General features: G+C 36.7%; 1 protein-coding gene across 1 annotated transcript in view; it reads right to left on the bottom strand.

Annotated features, from left to right (window-relative positions):
* Positions 1–21,626, bottom strand: part of NSF (N-ethylmaleimide sensitive factor, vesicle fusing ATPase) — a 144,068-nt gene that overhangs the window by 55,358 nt on the left and 67,084 nt on the right. Inside the window, exons 9-12 of the mRNA XM_072746950.1 lie at positions 17,846–18,045; positions 4,989–5,154; positions 4,125–4,199; positions 3,755–3,942 (exon numbers count right to left, since the gene is read on the bottom strand). Of these exons, the coding sequence (XP_072603051.1) occupies positions 3,755–3,942; positions 4,125–4,199; positions 4,989–5,154; positions 17,846–18,045 (629 nt within the window). The remainder of the gene's footprint in view (positions 1–3,754; positions 3,943–4,124; positions 4,200–4,988; positions 5,155–17,845; positions 18,046–21,626) is intronic.

Raw genomic sequence — 21,626 nt, 5'->3', positions numbered from 1 at the left:
CAATCACTATTAGTAAAGCTATGAACATCTACAGCAATGGAAATATTACAACTTTATGCCTTTTGGTTCAGCTGAGGAGTCTTGTTGGGAAAAGAGTGTTTAAAGACCTTTGATCACACAGATTTTTTTAAAGATGTAGAAAAGGAAATAAATGGTCACATTATTTCTTTTTGGAGGCTAAGGGTTAGCGTCCTATAAACCTTTCTCTTCCCTGAAGTGCCTAAATAGTCACTTGTATTAGATATTCCATAGATACTGAAAAAAATTAAAAGCTTTTGGTATAAAAGATACTGATCACAAGTCAATATGCATTACCTAAAGTTTAAAAGTAGCCACATGGGAAAAGTGAGAGCAAGAGTATCAACTATTTGCACTACTTCTTACTTGAAAATCTGAAGGATAACACATTCTGTACAATGGTAACTAACATTTACAATGGAAAAAATTAACACTGTAAATAGTCAACAAATTCCAAAACTCAGGCATTGGAAATGATACATATTGGTGTGCTCTCAAATTTGCCAATAACAAAAATGGAAATAATTAACATTTATATACTTTGTAACACACTTCCATATATAGTAATTGACTTGATTTTCACCAGAGCCTGATGAAGTAGTTATTTCCCTCTGACAGAAATAAAAAAGGGTGAGGCACCTGGGTGGCTCTGTCAGTTAAATGTCCTCCTTCGGCACAGGTCATGATCCCAGGGTCCTGGAATTAAGTCCTGTATTGGGCTCCCTGCTTAGCGGGGAGCCTGCTTCTCCCTCTCCTCTCTGCTTGGGCTCTCTCTCCCTCTTTCTCCCACTCTCTGTCAAATAAATAAATTTTTTAAATCTTAAAAAAAAATAAAAAATAAAAAAGTGAAAGGAGTATAATGCATAGCCATACCTTCTGACTACAAAATCTGTGATCTTTCCACCATCACTTTTTGCTTTGTGTCTATATAAACCCAATATGTACTTGAAGAAAACATGCTCTTTAGTGAAAGAATGGTTTAGAGTGACATTTTGTGGTAGGACTATTGTGGTAAAAATGACAATTGACTAAGAAAAATCTGGTGGCCTGTGCCTATGAAAACTCTGATAATATACCAGACACTTTGGATTATATCAAGATGCACTGATGTGGTCGGAGATGAAAGATCAGTATGGTGGGGAACAATCCTCACATCATTTACACAATTTTTCTTGAAGTCCCCATCACTTCTAAGACATTTCTTATGGCAAGGAGAAAGGGTGAATGGGTGAATGAATAATGGATGGATGGATGGATCCATTCTATAAAGGACCCAATACTGTATTTCCCACACTATCCTGACTTTTGGCATTCTTTTTTTTTTTTTTTTTTTAAGATTTTATTTATTTATTCATGAGAGACAAAGAGAGAGAGAAAGGCAGAGACACAGGCAGAGGGAGAAGCAAGCTCCATGCAGGGACCCCGACACGGAACTCGATCCTGGGTCTCCAGGATCAGGCCCTGGACCGAAGGCAGCACTAAACCGCTGAGCCACCCGGGCTGACCAACTTTTGGCATTCTTAAGCTAGAACAAAGTCACTTCTATTATGTAGGGAAATTATAACTTATGGGTAGAGCCTGATTCAGAACAGAGACATACGCCTGTAATCTTAGAAATATTTACCAAACATCTGCTATGTTCTCAGTATTTAGATCTATTTGGGGCACTTGGGAGATTCAGACACGTATAAGATATGGACTTAAAGTCTAAAACAGAGATTGACAAACTTTTTCTGTAAAGAATGAGATAGTAACTATTTTAGGCTTTGTGGGCCATGCAGTCCTTGTTGTAAATATTCAACTCTACCATTGAAAGCAGCCACTGACAAGACATAAATAAATGGGCATGTTCTCCAAAAACATTATTTATAAAAGCTGGTGGTGAACTGGATATGGACCATGAGCCACAGTTTGCTGATCCTCTGGTTAGAACCAGTGATAGGATGTTGCCAACTCCACTCTCCATGATACTCCACTCGACTCAGCTGCCAGGGTGAGCTTATGTTTTAGCACGATGTCACTGCTATTCTTAAAACTCTTCAATGGCTTAGCACCACTCACAGGAAAAAAAGTCCATACTTCTTAGCACAATATAAAAGGCTCTTTGTGTTCCACTCCCTGCTTTAGTCTCCTGACCTCTTCACCACAATGTCTCTACCTCCCCTCCCCTATCTTTTATGATGAAGCAAGACTGAATTACCCTAACGCACCATGCTATTTTGTGTATCTGTTCCTTCTACCTACCAAGAGATGCATTCACCCAGAAATTTCTGTGAAGCATCCGCTCACCTCACAAGTTGACCACATATGACAACTTTCCACTTCCTTATGTCTCCTGTACTTTCTGTTACTGAATGTGGAGATTAAACTGTGGGCTGCTTAGCGGTAGATGGTTTAATTCTTTCAGGTGTAGCATTAACCGCCAAGCACAGGATCTGGCATAGAGTAGGTGCTGACTGAATCTACTGTGAACCAAAGTCAGTCAAAAACATACCATAAGTGACACATTACTATTTCAAGAAGGAAGACAATAAATACTTCTTGAAGGAGACAATCAGAAAAGATTTGAAGAAAGTGGTATCATATGAACTAGGTATTAAAAAGACAAGTAAACATAGAGGGTAAAGACTTCTGCAAAAGCAGAGAAGTGAAAAAATAAGTTAATGCCTGATGACCAATGAGTATTTAAGTTTGGCTAAAGTATGGAGAATAACTGGGAACACATTTGGAAAGGTCAGTTTAGGGTCAGATCTAGAGGACCTTAAAGATCAGGCTAAGAAGTCTACTTCATTCTGAAAGTTTCTGTAGGGTAGAATAGTATGAAATAGGAAGACTAATCAAACATAAAGTGAGTAGAAACTAAGGAAACTGCCAATACAGAAGTGACAAAATTTGGCAAATGACTTGATGTAGGGTGCACCAGAGTGGCAAGAATTAAAGATAATCCTGAAGTTTTACTCCTGGGAAATTATGATAAACAGGAAAATAGGAACAGGTAGAAAAGCAGTTTAAAAAAAAAAAAAAGGCCGTGAATTTGGTTTTGGAATATTAAATGTGAGGTCTGATAAAATATCCAGGTAGAGGCATTTTATATAAATCTGAAACTGGGAGAAAGAAGCTTTCAAAAGATGAGATGTAAATCTGGGAGTCATCCATCTATCCCTGAAGAGAACAGATAGTAAAGACTCCAAAGCATTTTATCAACATAAATGTATCCTGGTTATGTCTTCCTACCACAGTATCAATAATGTTATTGTACTAATTTGCAAACATGTCTATCCGCCTGACTCTGAATTCCTTGAGGGGAGAGGCTGTGTTTTATCATCTTTGTGTCTCCAGCTTAATAGTCAGAAAACAGCAGGTATTCACAGCATATGTGCTGAACAAAGCAGCCTCCATAATCCCAGCAGCCACTGTAGAAACCCAACTTCCTATGACATGTTACAACTCAATACGGTACAAAGATTAAAAATTAAATTCTTCATCATCTTCATATTCACACGTCTGTATCAGATGGTGGCAAGCTAAGGCAGATGTGCTAGTGGTCACCGTGGGGCAGATGCCAGCATTACCACTCTGAAGCTTTGGCAGTTGACAATTCCTATTTACCATGCCTCTTCTCTGTCAAAAGTCAGCATTACTATAGCCCTTGGCTTGTTTGAAAGGAAAGAGAAAGAACACTGACACAGTATTTAGAGAGCTGCAGATTTCTAATGTGTTAGTTGATTTTCCTGACCTTAATGTGTCGGTTCATAGCAGTGGACTGTGCCGCCCGCACCAGACCTTCCAGTTCAGCACCACTGAAATTCTTGGTCTCTACAGCCAGTTCTTTAATGTCTACGTCAGCAGAGAGTAACTGATGCCCTCTCATCCGTGCTGTGTGGATATGAAGGATCTGTAATCGACCTTTCTCATCTGGTAAGCCTGATAAAATTGAAAATAAAATAGAAATTATTATCCTAATGCTTTTCTTAGGTATTTAAGCAGGTAAGCATGTGCTCTTCATGATAGACAACTTCTCTAACCAAAATAAAGTTATGGACCCTGCTCTTACTAATGAATTCTAAACACACAACCTCCCCCCAATCAGTGACAGACCTGCTTACCTATCTCCATTTTAACTTCCAGTCTTCCAGGTCGAAGGAGAGCCTCATCTATCAGATCTGGTCTATTGGTCATTCCTGAGCACATATTTCAAAACAAAATAACAACAGTTCAAAAATAAGATAAAATCTCCCTTTAACATATGTAAGAACAGTAATTTCTCAAACAAGCTAAGACATTTTATAAACGTCAAATAGAAAACTATTTATTCTCATTTGTTCTTGATCTGTTCTAATGGAAATACCTGAAGACTCTACTTTGGTATTTCACTATATTATATAGCCAATGGACGATAAATGTAATGAAAACTTCAAATATTTAAAAAGAGAGGGTAAGGTTCAGAGAGGCTAAGAAGCCAAAGTGAGAGAGGGACAATGTGAACATTATCTGTCCAACCCCAAAGTCCCTCTCTTTTTTTGTAGGCCAATGGTTTTCAAACATCATAAATATCAGAAGTTTTGTTTTGTTTTTAAAGTCATCTTCAGAAGAACCTCAGTATATGAAACAGTTAAAAGAAGTTATAATTGGGATACATGATCTGAAGCTCACTCACAGACCCTGAGGCACCTCTGAGGGCCCCTGGAGGCCTATAGGATGCAATTTGAAAACCACTGCATTACACTGTGCTGCCTTTTTCATCTTTAAGCTATGAGCATATACCCATGAGTCACTAAAACTCACCTTTTATTTGTCCTATTAAGGCTAGACATTAAAATACGTACTTAAGATTCTTCAATATCACTTGATTCTAATTTGGAAACATGGGCAGTACAGTATTAACTACAACCTACACAGATCTTACTTCAGAATCTATGTGTCTAATGTTTTTGAAATCATAGAACTTTTGTTTTTTAAAGAAAACATACCAATGACTAAGATGTTGTTCAGTTGCTCTACCCCATCAATTTTGGACAGCAACTGGTTGACGACAGTGTCATGAACTCCTGTGCTACCAGCCATGCTCCCTCTCTGCTTGCAGATAGCATCAATTTCATCAAAGATGATTATGTGCAAACCACTGTTAGCACCAAGCTAGTGAGGGAAGAAATTATAGTAAAGGTCATAATTTGAATATATTACTAAACAAGCTAATCAAAAAAAGCAAAACAAAGCTGTCACAGATGGATTTTGCTTTACTTTGACTAATAAATATAGCAGATATAATCATGACTGCTAGCCCCTCATTTATTTATTCATTCATTCATTCATTCATGAGAGACAGAGACACAGGCAGAGGGAGAAGCAGGCTCCATGCAGGGAGCCCGACGTGGGACTCGATCCTGGGTCTCCATGATCAGGCCCCAGACTAAAGGTGGCGCTAAACCACTGAGCCACCGGGGCTGCCCCTGCTAGCCTCTCTTCCTATTGGAAACGCATTCTCAGAATTCTGCAAACTGATAAGGCATTCCAGAATGTCATATTTAATAGCCATAAAACAATACACATTATGTATTGATGAATGTGAAGAGTCCATCAAATAATCTGTTCATTGACACACATTTCTTATCTCACTTTTGAAAGAACTCCTAATTATCAGATGCCTGTGTTAAGTCAATGAATGGCAACTCCCATTTTCCTTGAACGTTGGTGAGAGGACTGTCTCAGTTGCAGATTTAAAGTTTGTCTGTATATTATATAGTTAAGGAGTAACTCTACCCAGAGGTAGACTAGGAATGGGCAGATGATGGAAACAGGTGAACATGATTCATATTTGGTTATATCACATGAAAACAAAGTACTTCTTCCTAACAGCAAAGTGAGAGACATAGTTTATAGAATATTCAGGGGGTGTTGTTTATTCCACACAGTGATTTGTTTGAATTTATTGAATACAGAATCATCATTACAAGAAAACTGTTTATATATGGGAAACTTTTAATAGACACAAATACTTTCAAATGCTAATAATTAATTAACACAGACCTTCTAACAATTTATATTCAAGTACTTAAGTCTCTTATTAGGAACCAAAGGAAGCATAGTCCATAAATTTTTTTTAAACAAAAAAGTATCAGGATTAACAAAACAGGTAAAAATGAACATAACTTACATATGGATAATATAGATGGTGGGCATAATGAGATTCAGGATTAGATATGGTTGGTATTCATTAAACCGCTGGTAAGGAATCCTTTTTTTAATAGAGTTGGGTTTTTCTTTATTCATTATAAAAGCATTAGATGTTAACTGAGCAAAAGTTGTAAAACAAGTTAAAAATAAATCATGTCATATCATACCTATGGCATATATAATACCTAAAGATAAATGCTATTAACATTCTGTTAATTTATTTCTACATTTTAAATTTATTTATTTATTTATTTTTTAATTTTTATTTATTTATGATAGTCATAGAGAGAGAGAGAGAGGCAGAGACACAGGCGGAGGGAGAAGCAGGCTCCATGCACCGGGAGCCTGATGTGGGACTCGATCCCGGGTCTCCAGGATCGTGCCCTGGGCCAAAGGCAGGCGCCAAACCGCTGCGCCACCCAGGGATCCCTTAAATTTATTTTAATTAAAAAATTGGGAACTCATTGCATCTTGTATTCTCTTGAACATTAACTATTCTTTGAACACTAAAATAGTTATTTTTGCTTCTATTTGCAAAATAAATGATTACAGAAAATGTGGAAAAATACTAAAAAAATCTAAAGAAATCACAATCATCCAAAATTCAACTAGTTACAAATAATTCATATTATTAATTAGGTGCTGTGTAGGTAGTTTGTATCCCTTTTTTTTAGTTCAGATATTATCTTCAGCCCTTTCATATGGCTATAAATATGACTATATAATTTTTAATGGCTCCACAATATTTCATTGTATGACTGGTTACATCTAACTTCCTCTAACATCACATTACTTCCTTCTTATCAGGGACGCCTGGGTGGCTCAGTGGTTGAGTGTCTGCCTTTGGCTCAGGGCATGATCCTGGATTCCTGGGTTTAAGTTCCACCATCGGGCTCCTTACATGGAGCCTGCTTCTCCCTTTGCCTGTGTCTCTGCCTGTGTGTGTGTGTGTTTCTCATGAATAAATAAAATCTTAAAAAAAAAATGAACAGGGAGCCCAACACAGGAGCTTGATCCCAACGCCCTGAGATCATGACCTGAGCTAAAGGCAGATGGCACACCTAATTTTATGAGTTTTAAAATTATTTTTCCTCTTAAAATTCTTATTCTTATTCTACTCTTAAAATTCTTTCCCATTACATACTTCTATTTTCTTTTTTAAATTTTTACTTTACATATAATTTTTCAATATATCTGGAGTTTCATTTTTGTTATTTGGTACATGTGAAGTAAGAATCCAAGTAATTCTTACTCAAACAACTAACTGATCCAATACTGTAGACTAAATAATCTTTTCTTCATTGATTGAGATGTCATTTCTATCAGGGTTTATATTTTTATATTATTACCAGCCTATTCTGCTATAGTAGTAAGGTTAGGCAAGCTTGCTCCCTCCGTAGATTATTTTTTGATTGAGATGTCGTTTCTATCAGGGTTTATATTTTTATATTATTACCAGCCTATTCTGCTATAGTAGTAAGGTTAGGCAAGCTTGCACCCTCCGTAGATTATTTTTGTCAATGATTTTGACTATTTTCAACCATGTTTATTTCTACATGAACTAACATTATTAGAATCATTCTACCAGAGTAAAAACAATCTCCACCAATTAAAAACAAAAAAGTTAAAAACAAAAGATCCAATTTTTGACTAGAATTAATTTAAAAATATAAATGAGTTTAAAAAGTACTAACATCTTTATAGCATATTTAGTTCTTAATAATGATATATTGGGGTACCTGGCTGGCTCAGTTGGTAGAACATGCGACTCTTGATCTCAGGGTTGTGAGTTTGAGCCTCACACTGAACACAGAGATTATTTTTAAAGAGTGAATAATGATATATTTATCCAATTATTCAATATCCAATTATTCAAGTCTCCTAATAGAGTATTATAGCTTTAGTCATAAAGACTCCTACTCAGGCTTTTTGGTTGAAACTATGAATGAGATTTTTTCCATTTTATTTAGAAATAGTTTATGTTAAGTTTGTATACTTACTCTATATCTGGCCACTGTACTCATATCTAAGTTTTGTGTCCTCTTTACTAAAAGGTGTACTTGTTTGGGGTATGAGAAATTGTCTCTGAACAAAGACATTTATTTTTTTAATATTTTACTTATTTATTCATGAGAGAGACAGAGAGACAGAGGCAGAGACACAGGCAGAGAGAGAAGCATGCTCCATGCAGGGAGCCCAATGCAAGACTTGATCCTGGGTTTCCAAGATCACGCCCTGGGTGTGAAGGCAGGCACTAAACCGCTGAGCCACCCAGGGATCCCATGAACAAAGACATTCAGAAAAAGAGAGATAGTAATAGATAACTTAGAAACACATAGGGCCACTTGAGCAAAAGGCTCAGAAGTAGTCAAGTCCCAACAGAAGGGTTATAACATTTATCTAATATTAGAAGTTATTACAGCACAGGGACTGAAATACAGAAGCAGACCTTTCTACAGAAACAGAGGTCACTAAAGGATTTGCAAAAGCAAAATGCTCTTTATATAAAATGTTTTTAATTGTGACTTTAGGATGAAAAAAAAGGAGAAGTATGCAGTTAGGTTGGTGAGAAGCAATAGTACAAAAATGAGGTAAAACGAATCTGTAAGAGAATTTCAGTAATGGAAGTGGTGATGACTAAAAATGCAAAGTCCTAGGTTTGATTACTGACTGTATGTGGAAGGGGAAGTGACAACAAAGATAAAAAATACCTTGTAGTCATAAGATGCAGAAAAAAAGATACAAGAGAAAATTTTTTTTAATTTCTTCCATAATAATATTAGTGTCAACAGGACATCTTTTTTTTTTTTTTAAAGATTTATTTATTTGAGAGAAAGAAAGAAAGAGAGAGAAAGAGAGCGCAAGCGTGAGCAGGGGGAGGGGCAGAGGGAGATGGCAAGAGAGAATCCCAAGCAGACTCCTCACTAACCACAGAGCCCAATGCAGGGCTCGATCCCACGACCCTGAGATCATGACCTGGGCCAAAACCAAGTCAGATGCTTAACCGACTGAGTTACCCCAGGTACCCCCCCAATAAGGTCATCTAATTAGAAATGTCCTCCAGAAAACAAGGTATACAATCAGACAAAAGAGCACAGAACAATAGGTCTGGAAGTCACCTACAAACAGTAGAGTCTAGTAGCAAACTAGATTCTGTAAGAAGATGAATCATACAATTAAGCTGGAGAAACAAAAAAGACAGATTCTGGGCTGTGATACCACATGATGTCTCCAGTAAAGGCAAAAAGGAGGGTCAGGAAAACATCACAAAGATGAACTTGTTACATCCAAAGTAGGAAAAAAAGTTTCCAAAACTGATATGAGATTGGATCTAAAATAAATCTGAATATGCAAAGTATTTTTTAAAATAAAAAACAGATAAAACATTATATGATCCAAAATTCCACTCCTAAAAAAAAAAAAAAAAAAAAAAAAAAATTCCACTCCTGGGTATATAGCAGCTCTGCTCATAATTGCCCCAAACTGGAAACTCAAATGCCCTTTAGAGGGTGAATGGATACACAAACTGTAGTACATCCATACAATGGAATATTACTCAGCAATTAAAAGGGATGTTTGATACATCCAGCAACTTGGATGTATCTCAAAGATAATATGCCATGTGAAAGAAACCAGTCTCAAAAGGTCATATGTTAAGACCCCATTTATATGCCATTTTTGAAAAAAACAAAACTATAGGGATGGAGAACAGATCAGTAGGTACCAAGAGTTATTAGCAAAGGGAGACTGACCATGAAGGGACAGCATGAGGGAATTTGTGTGTATATATGTGTGTGTGTGGGTGGGGGGGTGAGTGATAAATGTTTTGTATCTAGATTTTGAGAATGGTTACATGAAACTAAACATGTCTTAAAACTCACAAAACTGCATACCAGGTTAAGTCAGTTTTACTTCATAATAAATTTTTAAAAACAGATACAATATCTTATAATACTTACATTCTATTATTCATATTTGGATTATTGTTCACTCTTTAATGCAATTCTCTGCAAGATGATAGTCATATATTCATCAAGATTTCCAAAATTTAACTAGGTTTTCCCTGAACACTACTTACAGATTATTCTCCTTCCACTAATGTTTTATTTTTTTTAAGATTTTATTTTTTTATTTTTAAATTTTTATTTATTTATGATAGTCACACAGAGAGAGAGAGAGAGAGAGGCAGAGACACAGGCAGAGGGAGAAGCAGGCTCCATGCACCGGAAGCCCGATGTGGGATTCGATCCCGGATCTCCAGGATCGCACCCTGGGCCAAAGGCAGGCACCAAACCGCTGCGCCACCCAGGGATCCCCTCCACTAATGTTTTAAAAACTAAATTTGAATCTGAAAAAAATTAATTTCCTCAACATAGTATAGTCATATTTATTGAACAGATGTCTGATGATAAATGATAGCTTGTTGCTTAAAAAGAGAAATTCAACACCGAAAGCTATCCTCTTTCCAACTGTAGAAAAGACTGAGAGTAAGGAATTGGGACTATATCCTTAGCTTTGCCAAACACTTCTGTATGATAGGGTATTAATTCTTGCCATATGAGGACACTCCTGTTTGTGACTGAAAAACCGAGATTCTAGAATATTTTTCATAAGACAACCTTTACTCACGGTTGTCTGTCAATTTAGCATGAAACAAAAAACTGCTAAAATGTATAAATTTTGCTGTCAATATGCCTAATATTACCACTGAAATCATGACTTCCTTCTCAGTCTGACCTCAAAAATCATCTGGATAGGATACCAGAGACAATAGGAACACTGTAGGACCAAAGAAACACTCAGTCTTAAACATAATTCAGTACCATTCTGACCTTTTCAGAACCTTACTAATCTTGTGACCTGTCATCAGGTGTCTCCCCCAACCTAGTCAGCAAAACCACATCAATTTTTACAGGTGTGTTACTTAAATAAAGGTAAGTTCTTGTAATGAGTTAGGAGTAAGGTAAGGAAGATGTCGAGATTAATGTTCAGATATTAATATAGCTGACTCATCAATAAACACTTTACCAAAGAGTTTAAATTTCCACAGCGCAATCCTCTTTAATTCACTGGCCTCTGGCTCCATTCTTAACATCTGCAAAGTCTTCCTCCACAGAAACAGAGCTGATGCTGTTGAGCCCATGGCAACTGCCTTCAATAATGGCTGTTCTATATTTAACCAGCTTGACCTATATGTAAGTGTTCATCTCTGTCAGCCTGGACTGTCCGGAATCACAGAGGTGATGCTCTTCTTTATTACGTAACCCACATCTACCCTCCATGGGGTCATTAGCTGAGTATACCAAGCCATTCCCAGATGTAAGAGTTGAGAAAAGGCATAACTGAAAAGGCTGACTAGGTTAATATCTACCTAGAAATTCTTTGTGGAAACTATCATAACAGATTTTATAAAATGCTTCTTTAGGGGACATTTTGACTCACCCACACCTAGTGCCCAATCCTCAGTATACCATCAGGGTCCGTTAGACACAATTTCAATTTTTAAGTTTTTGTGTTGAATAGTTTTAACTGTTTGTAAATATTGGTATTTCATGACTTTTTTTTATTAGAAGTCTTCCACAGAAGAAAATGGAAAATATTTTTTAAAAACAGAATACAGAAACAGAACAGAATACAATAAAACTCATTCTATCTTGCAATTACCATATGAGACCTGAACATATGAACAAGAAGTTAATGGGATGGACAGCAGCAGGGGGAAAAAATCACCTTGTGTCAGTGAAAAAAGCAGACCTGAAGCATTAAAATAACAAGGCAACGTTTTTACTGTCAAGAAAGAGTAGGAAATGACAGGTTAGATTACATTTAGTAAAGCTTACTAGATTTAAAAAATATTAGAAGTTATTACGTTTCTGAGTATTATTTATATTGAGCCATGTAAATCTATTATGATTCGTGTTAATGTCTGTATGATATTCCATTTCCTACTGGGGAAGAATCAAGAGGTTTCTACTTTTTCCTCCGTTACAAATACTGCGGCAATCAACATGCTGGTATATGTCATTTTGTGCTCAAGTGCAGGAGTGTTTCTCTATTGTTGCTTTTTGTAGTAAAATTTGAGGGTCATGAAGCTTTGCGTCTTCATGATGTTTCCTAATTAATCTGTAAGATTATTATCCACTTGGTACACTCTTCTAATTCATGCCATAATAACGTATATGAGGTCCTGTTTCTTCACAACTTCACCAACTTTGGGTGTAGTCCTTGTAAATTTTGCCAGGTTGCCTATAAAAATAATGTCTATCATGTGTTTTCCTGAGCATCTTTTCATTTGCTTATCTTCAGTTGGGTTCTTCCTCTAAGAACTGTCTGTTCATATCTTTTGTTTTGTTTTCCGGCTTTTTTTTTTTTAAGAGAGGGGGAGAGAAAGAGGGAGGGAGGGTGCAGAGGGAGAGAGACCATCTTAAGCAGCTCCACGCCCAGTACTGAGTCCAACGTGGGGCTGGATCTCACAACCCTGAGATTATGACCTGAGACGAAACCAAGAGTCAGACACTCAACTGACTGAGCCACTCAGGTGCCCCTGCCAGTTGTTTTTTTTTTTTTTTAATTGTGGTGTTTGTCTTCTTTATTATAAAGGAGTTACTACAGAGAATTTATTTATAAAACATCAATTCTTTGTGGATTATGTGCATTGTAAATATCCTCTCTAGTTTGAGACATCTTTTTCTTTTTTTAAAGATTTTATTTATTTGTGAGAGACACAGAGAGGCAGAGACATAGGCAGAGGGAGAAGCAAGCTCCTGCGGGACTTGATCCCAGGACCCCAGGATCACAACCTGAGCTGAAAGCAGACGCCCAACCACTGAGTCACCCAGGTGCCCCAAGACATCTATATTTAGTGTAATTTGTCAGAGGGAATTTTCTTCATATTATGTTAATGTAACCAAATTAATGGTTTTTTTTTTAAGATTTTATTTATTCATGAAAGACAAAGAGCGAGAGAGGCAGAGACACAGGCAGAGAGAAGCAGGCTCCATGCAGGGAGCCCGATGTGAGACTCAATCCTGAAACTCCAGGATCACACCCTGAGCCAAAGGCAACACTTAACCACTGAGCCACCCAGGCGTCTCAGCAGTTTTTTATTTTAAGGATTTGATTTCTGTATCTTAATAAAGAAATTCTTCTTGGGGCGCCTAGATGGCTCAGTAGGTTAAGCCGCCTACTCTTGGTTTCAGCTCAGGTCACAATCTGAGGATTGTGAGACTGAGCCCCAGCTGGGCTCTCTCCTCAGCAGAGTCTGGTTGAGAGTCTTTCTCTCTCTGTCCCTCTTCCTTTACCTCTCTCCCCACTTGCGTGTGTGCGCACATACTCTCTAAATAAATAAAACTTTTTTTCTTTTTTTAAAGAAATTCTTCTCTAGCCTTTATTCTTAAAGCTTTTGGCCTAGATTTCTTCTAAAAACATTTACTCTGGTTAGTTTATTTCTTGCAAATCCATTTTGCAATTCTGTATGATATGATAAGGACTGTATTTTATCTTTACCTAAACAGAAAGCTGATGATCTCATCCTGATTCATGGATTATTCTTTCCCCTTTGATTTGTATTATCACTTTTCATATAGCAAGTTCTTTCTGTGTTCTATTCTGTTTCCTTGGTCTGTTTATGCAAGGAAATATAACCGTCTCGATTACTACAACTTTCCAGTAGTAATTGACACAATTACATATTGATATGTATATCAAGATTATACAATCATGATATATATATGTCTTCATAATTTTCCAAAATTTTCAAAGCTCAAGTATCCAAAGCAAAACAAAACAAAAACAAAAAAACCCCACCAAGTTGTCAAATTCCAAAATATTCTTGCCAGACTTGACTGGAAAAGCATAAATTTATAAATTAGTATCACTTAATGATATTGTCAGTATTCTTACATGTAAACATTTTTTATCATTACTAGTTCTTGAAAAAAGAGTCTCAAAAATGTTTATGATTTTTTCCTTTAATTTTCCTGTTAAGATTTAATTCTAGGTACCTTATCATTTTGGCTTGAAGTAAGTTAAATTTTTTTTAAAGTTACATTTCCAATATCTTCACATTTTGAGTCTTGCCTTCTAAAGTATTTGGATTTTCTTTATTCTTTTCCCAGCTCCTCCTCATGCTTTGGAAAAGTGTGAAAGTTATGCACAATTTTTACATACACATTTCACTAACAGTTTGATGTTAATTAACAGTACTATCTTCTTCCCAAATGGTATGAAGATCTTATAAAGATTTAATTCACTTCCCATGTTTTTTTTCATATTTTAGTTCTATCCTTCAAAAAAAACTTTATTGATGACTATTATTGCCATATTATACAGTGATTATTAAGTTTACTTCTTTTAAACATTTTATTGTGAAGTATGGCATACAGAGAGGGAAAGTTCACAAAATATGAATGCATGTTTCAAGGAACTATCACAAAATGAACATCCATATAATGTAACAAGAAATAGAACAGGGTTAGCATCGTGGGAGCATGTCCTTACAACTATTCCCAATTTCTCTCCTCCCATTATTCCCCATAGGTAACCCCAATCTGATTTTTTATGGTAATTACTTCTCACTCTATTTCTATAGTTTACCACCTAAGTATATATCATCAAACACTATATTTTCGTCGAACCTTGTATAAATGGAATCATACAATCTGTATTCTTTCTTGTCTGGTTTCTTTTGATCAACATTTATTTGTGAGATTCACAACTGTGTATAACTATAGTCTGTTTATTTATTACTGTGGAATACTTCATTATATATTTACATGACAATTTATCCATTCACTGGATATAAAGTTCTCTTTTTTTTTTTTTAATTTTTTTAACTGTTTATTTATGATAGTCACAGAGAGAGAGAGAGAGAGAGAGAGAGAGAGAGGCAGAGACACAGGCAGAGGGAGAAGCAGGCTCCATGCACCGGGAGCCTGACGTGGGATTCAATCCCGGGTCTCCAGGATCGCGCCCTGGGCCAAAGGCAGGCGCTAAACCCCTGCGCCACCCAGGGATCCCCTGGATATAAAGTTCTAAGTGAACAGTTCTCTCTCAGCTTCTGAGAAATAGCATTCAACTGATTTCTGGCTTCCATCATTTGCGTTAGTATTTTCTATCACTTTTCATTGCTTTCATCCTTTGTCTCTCGTTATTTCTGTCTAACATCTTTCAGTGCCCTAATTCTCTCTTCAGATATGTCTAATCTGCTGTTTTAACCCACCTACTTAATTTCAGTTGCTGAATTTCTCATTCCCAGAATCCCATTTGATTTTTTTTTTATAGTTTTCAGTGCTCTGCCAAAATTCTTAACCTTGTTTCCCTTTGAATGTGATAAGTGTAGTTATTTTAAAAGTCTGTATCTGAGAATTCCAATACCTGGAGGTCCAATTTCGATCACCTTTTGTTTCTCTTTCTTCAAGTTCTTTATGTCTTTGTATACCTGACTGTTCTTGATTATAACCAGGCATTTCACCTGCAAACTACAGAAATAATTTTTGGCCCTGCATGATACTACCTTTCTCCAGGAAGGATCTACAATTCTGCTGGATGCCAAGGGACACTAGTGACTTAGAAACCTTCAACTAATTTTAAAGAAAATTTTATATTTAAAAGAAATGCTATTCAAAGCTGGTCTGCAGCTTCTGTGACAGCATGTCTACTTCCCTGCTTCTATTGTGTAGCCCTCCAGAGTCCCAACTCAAACTGAGGCATGTTCATCAGGTATCCTCTCTTCATAAGCCACAGATTTTTAAACTCTGCCCCCTTACTCCTGCTGGCCTGTTAAAAGGGCTGCATAGCTGTTTAGCAGCTCCTTCCAGAAATGGCTAGTATCTCCAGAGGAATAGTGACCCTACACACTGGGACCTTTTTTTCTGAGCCTCCATTTTCCTCCTCTCCAGGGGTTTGCTTATATCTATCAACCCCATACTATCATTAGTCCAGGATTCATTTTTAAATCAATTTCTCAGCATGAGGACCCCAAACCACATAGCTCAGGGGTGATGGTGGCAGTGGTGATGGCAGTGGTGATATGCATGTGTGTTTTCAAATCCTAAGCATGAGTTAAGAATCCGTAGTTCAGAATTCCCATTAGAGATTCTTTAACTCCCACAGCAGAACTCAGACAGCTAAATGTTTTTATTTCTTCGTGCTGGTGAGCAATTTCTAGTCCATTCTTTTCACTGAAGACACAACCCCTTTGAAGGTTTCAGTTCCTAGTTCACACCTTAAGTAGGTTAAAGGACTTATTTTCTGCCTACTAGTGGATACTAAAACCCAAACTCATACATTACCAAAACCAAAAGCTGCAGCTCATATCTTTACCACTCTAATTTTCAGAGTTTTTTCATTTCTGAAGATGTCCTTTTCTTTCCTGAGAACTAAATTATGCATTTAATATGATTTTAGTTATATTTTACCCAGCAATTGAAGATGCTTATAGAAGACAAGTTTTCAGGTTACCTAGTCTACTGTGTTGCTAGGAAATCCTATGGCAATGTTTTTAAGCATTGTCAATGAAATAAATCTGTTAATATTAGCGTATTAGGGTTTTCTAGAGAAATATAATCATTAGATGGATCTATAGATCCATCCTACTGGTCACCTGAAAATACATACATACATACATACACACACACACACACACACACACACACACACAGATCTATACTGATCTAAATAGAGATCTACATCTATCTACAGAAAGAGTAATTATAAGGAATTGGGTGATGCAATTATGGGGGTTGATAAGTCTCCAGATCTGCAGTTGGCAGGCTGGAGACACAAAAGAGTCAAAGGTATAGTTCTAGTCCAAAGACTTGCAAGCTGGAGACTCAGGAAGAGCTGAAGTTTCAGTATCAGTATAAAGGCAGAGAAATGCTGATATACTGATGCTGAAATGCATTATACTGATGGCTCAGATAAAAGCAGTCAGGCAGTAGGAAATTCCCTCTTAGGAGAGGAGCAGCCCTTTTGTTCTAGTCAGGCTTTCAACTGATTGAATGGGGCCCACCCATATTAGGGAGAGCAATTGCTTTACTCAGTCTACCAATACAAATGGTAATCTCACCCAGAAATATCCTCACAAACACACCTAGAATAATGTTTAACCAAATGTGTGGGCACTCTGAGACCCAATCAAACTGACATAAAATTAACCATAACAATTAGTAAACTCTGGTTTGACTTTTAATTAATTTTTTCTAAGACCACATTAAACTTACCTTTGAGACCTATCAACTCACACTTGTCATTCTACAACTGAGGAGACTCAGTGCTAAATAAACTTGCTTTCTGCACATGAACCTTACATATAGATAATCCTATAAGCCATTTTATGAATTTAATTTCCTCCTTTTCCAAAGGATAAATGAGTTCAAGTCTCTGAAAGTAAAGTGGAATAAAAGTGGCACTTGAAAATAAATTCATGATCTGCTTTTGCAAAACCTTTGGCTTTTACATGTGGGTAAGAGCATCTGCTCACATCATGTAAATTCCCCATAATCCCTGGTTCAGTGATATAATTCAGTACTAAATAAATTTTACCTGCATGTTTTTCAAAATATGGATCACATAACAAGTTTTCCCCCATAGCTTTGGGTTTCATTCATCATATAAGTGATAACAAACTTTTACTAAATTATATTAACATTACCCTCCTTTGCTCCTCTTCAGCATCAGCAAAGAGTTTACGAATGTTAGCCTCTGATTCTCCCACATATTTGTTAAGGATTTCTGGCCCATTGACCACTTTGGGCTCCCTTGCATTCAACATCTTGCCAATCTGTCGAGCCAAGAGAGTCTTACCACAACCTGGAGGGCCGTACAACAGGATGCCTTTAACATGTTTGCAACCTAAAAAGGAAAACAGTCTTATATCAACTAACTAAAATCCAAGTAAGATATCTGAAGGAAAATTTTCTTTCTTCTTCGCATGCATGTTAGGAAAACTACAGTCATTCCATTAACATATAATATCCAACTGCCATGAGCACAACAAGAATGAACAATTAAAGCTCTACCCCGCCTTTTTTTTTTTTTTAAAGTAGGCACCATACCCAACATGGGGCTTGAATTCATGACCTAGAGATCCAGAGTCCCATGCTCTAGTGACTGAGTCAGCCAGGTACCCCTAAAACTTTTTTTTTAAATAGAAAATCCAGAAACAATTCCTACATGAGTACCAATATTTGAGGGTGAAAGCTGCCAATTAAAGGTCTTTGGAAAAGTATATTTGAACTATCATTTAGAACAAATATTTTTAACTCTGAAAAGGTCTCTGACCTAAATATCTAATTAGGAACTATTACTTGTTTTCCATTATCTTTTACTTTAAAGTCAAAGAACAAAAGAGATCTACTTTTAGGCAAATTTAACCCAACACAAAATCTATTATGATACAGGAGGCTATGGAAACTATATCTTAGTCATAGAAATTACAGGTCTACCTGTCAACACAAGCCCTTGAAGAATGGGCAAACATGTTTTGCATTGGCTGGTATAGAGCAATCCATAGGATCCAGATGGATGTTACGACTTGGTGGATAAAGCTGAATGTCCTACTTCATGTGACTAATGCCAAAGGAGGCACATGCTTTTCTCAGCGCCACCCAGATAAAGATGAAGTTTCAAAAGAATAGTATTCAATTCTTTCCTAGGTAAGCATTACTAAATGCCTTAAAAGGTGTCAGTAACAAAAGGGAAAGAATAAGACTGGTGATTTAGACTCCCCAGGATTTTTTTAACCAACTCTTCTTGAGCATTTACTCCATTTCTAAGATTTCAAGGACCTGTGGTTTCAGTTTACTAACTTTAGGAACTCTCACCTTTCTAGCAGTCTCACACTTAGGATGCGTGAATCTTTTGAGTTTTTTCCTTTTACTACACCAAAAAAAGCACTTTGTGAAATAACGATTTATTAGTTTTCAGTGTTATGCTCAAAAGTACAGGTGAAAAAGAACATTTCTAAAAATGAAATATAAACAGTATGTTTCCACAGATAATAGTTTGTCTTTATTTGGAATGAAAGTCTTAAAAATCATTTAAAAAATTATGACAATATATTTAATAACTCACAAAAAAGAAATCACAAGGTACAACCAACTCTACTATATATTTTAGATTCTGAGTAGGAAGACCCTTTGGGTTGCCAGTATGGTCATTGCTTCCGTATGTCAAAAAAAAGACTCCCTTTTAAATCCTTTAAAGAAATGAGATCTGTGTTTATGGTTAGATTTGTAGAGACAGGGGAAACTTAGTGGAAACCCTTAAAGGCTTAGAGTCTTAACTCTTCTCATCACAGAGTAAATTCCTGGCCTGAGAAACATGGCTCAATAGAATGTCTTTGCCCTTGATCCACCCTTGGAGCACAAGTAGTAGTGAGACAAGGAGTAAGGCCTGAGCTTCCCTGAGAAGCCAATATCATGAGGCACTGCCAGCATCCAAACCATTGGGGCACTTTTTTTTTTTTTAATTATTTATTTATAATTTTTTTTTAATTAATTTTTATTGGTGTTCAATTTACCAACACATTGGGGCACTTTTAATGAAGACTTTGGAGCCTGGCCACTAATCTTACCCTCCAAGCCAACTGCTATCATCATGATTTGAAATTATTCATATAAACCACAGCAGAGGCAGGTGGTCATGGCAGTGGTAAAACAAGGCACAGGAAAGGGAAGCCAGAAAAGAGAAATGAAGACTTGCTGAGGACCTACAAAGTACCAGGCCTTATCCTCATCCTCTAATTTAACTTTCTCCAAGTTTATCAATTTCCTCCTAACAGTACTTCCTTCCACATTAAGCTATACTTTCAGAACACCTGGGTGGCTCAGCGGTTGAGCATCTGCCTTCGGCTCAGGGCGTGATCCGGGATGGAGTCCCACATGAGGTTCCCTGCAAGGAGCCTGCTTCTCTCTCTACCTCTCTCTCTGTCTCTCATGAATAAATACTTAAAAAAAAAAAAAAGCTATACTTTCTTTCAGGGGTTTTCAACATCTTGTCCTTCTTACAATTCTGTTCTACTCCTCCCACAGGCCTAAACACAATATGACTTTTACTGCACCTTCATGTTGGTCACAGAGCACAGCCAGAGAAAATCACACCACTGTCCTGACTGGGATTCTCACAGTTTCATGTTATCCAATTTCAGTTCCACACTCACTGTTTCTCAATACCGCATGCCATCCTTTACTGGTTTCTGTTAGTCCACCTCCCAGTCTCCACATTAGTTATCCAGATCTTCACTCTTCTCTTCTCAAGCAATATCTCATGCACTTAATGCATAGAAAAGATCTAGATTCCTACTTCACATATTAAAAAAAAAAATCAAGTATGAACTCCCTTCAGCTCATTGCTTCTTTATCCACAAATTCATCTGCAGACATCGATTCTCAACTTCACCATGGGTTCTCAAAAGAGTTTCCTTACTCTCCTCCAAGGTAAGTTGCAATTATTTGTTTATATACCTTCTCCAGTAGACCATGAACTATTCAAAGGCAGGTGCTATCTCATCAATCTGGAATCGCAAACATCCACCATAATGTCTAGCACATAATATGTACTCCGTAAATAACTGAATAAGTAAATTGTTGTTGACTCCTTTCCTCAAAGAAAATGAGGGAAAGAAGACCATTTTAAAAAATCATTTGAAGCTCTTAATTTATGAAGTGTTTACTTTCATAATTGAACTAATTTATTCTTATTTTTATTTTTTTATTTTTTAGATTTTATTTATTTATTCATGAGAGACAGATAAGAGAGGCAGAGACACAAGCAGAGGGAGAAGCAGGCTCCATGCAGGGAGCCCGATGTGGGACTCGATCCCCGGTCTCCAGGATCACGCCCTGCACTGAAGGCGGCGCTAAACTGCTGAGCCACCCGGGCTGCCCTACTGAACTAATTTTAAATACCTAATAAAATATTTATGGTTACTGGGACCTTGCAAATTTAGCAGAATGAAACTATATTAATACATATATTTAGATCTTCCTCAACTTATGATGAGGTTACCTCCTGATAAACCCATTGTACGCTGAAGACAGCCCTTGAGATAGCATAGCCAACTGGGAACCATGGATGCTGCTGCCCAGAATCGTAAGAGAATATTGTGCTGCCCATCTCTAGCCCAGGAAAAGACCAAAATCCAAAATTTGCAGTATGGTTTCTATTGAATGTATATCACCTCTACACCATCATAAAGTCAAAAAAACCATTAAGTCAAACCATCATAAGTTGGGGACTGTACGTACTAGACTCTTAACTCCGTAACTCTGTTTTCATATGTGGAAAATGCTCAATTTAATGTGGTTTGAGTTAAATGGACTCAGACTTTATAAACAATTCACAAAATATTACCATGAAGTCTGAAAGAGATAAAATGTATATCCATGGAACTACTGTATATCATACAGATCTCTGAAATGATAGAATCTATT

Source organism: Vulpes vulpes, chromosome 2 (assembly GCF_048418805.1).
Source record: "Vulpes vulpes isolate BD-2025 chromosome 2, VulVul3, whole genome shotgun sequence".
NCBI lineage: Eukaryota > Metazoa > Chordata > Mammalia > Carnivora > Canidae > Vulpes > Vulpes vulpes.
This window is presented reverse-complemented; position numbering and strand designations above follow the sequence as displayed.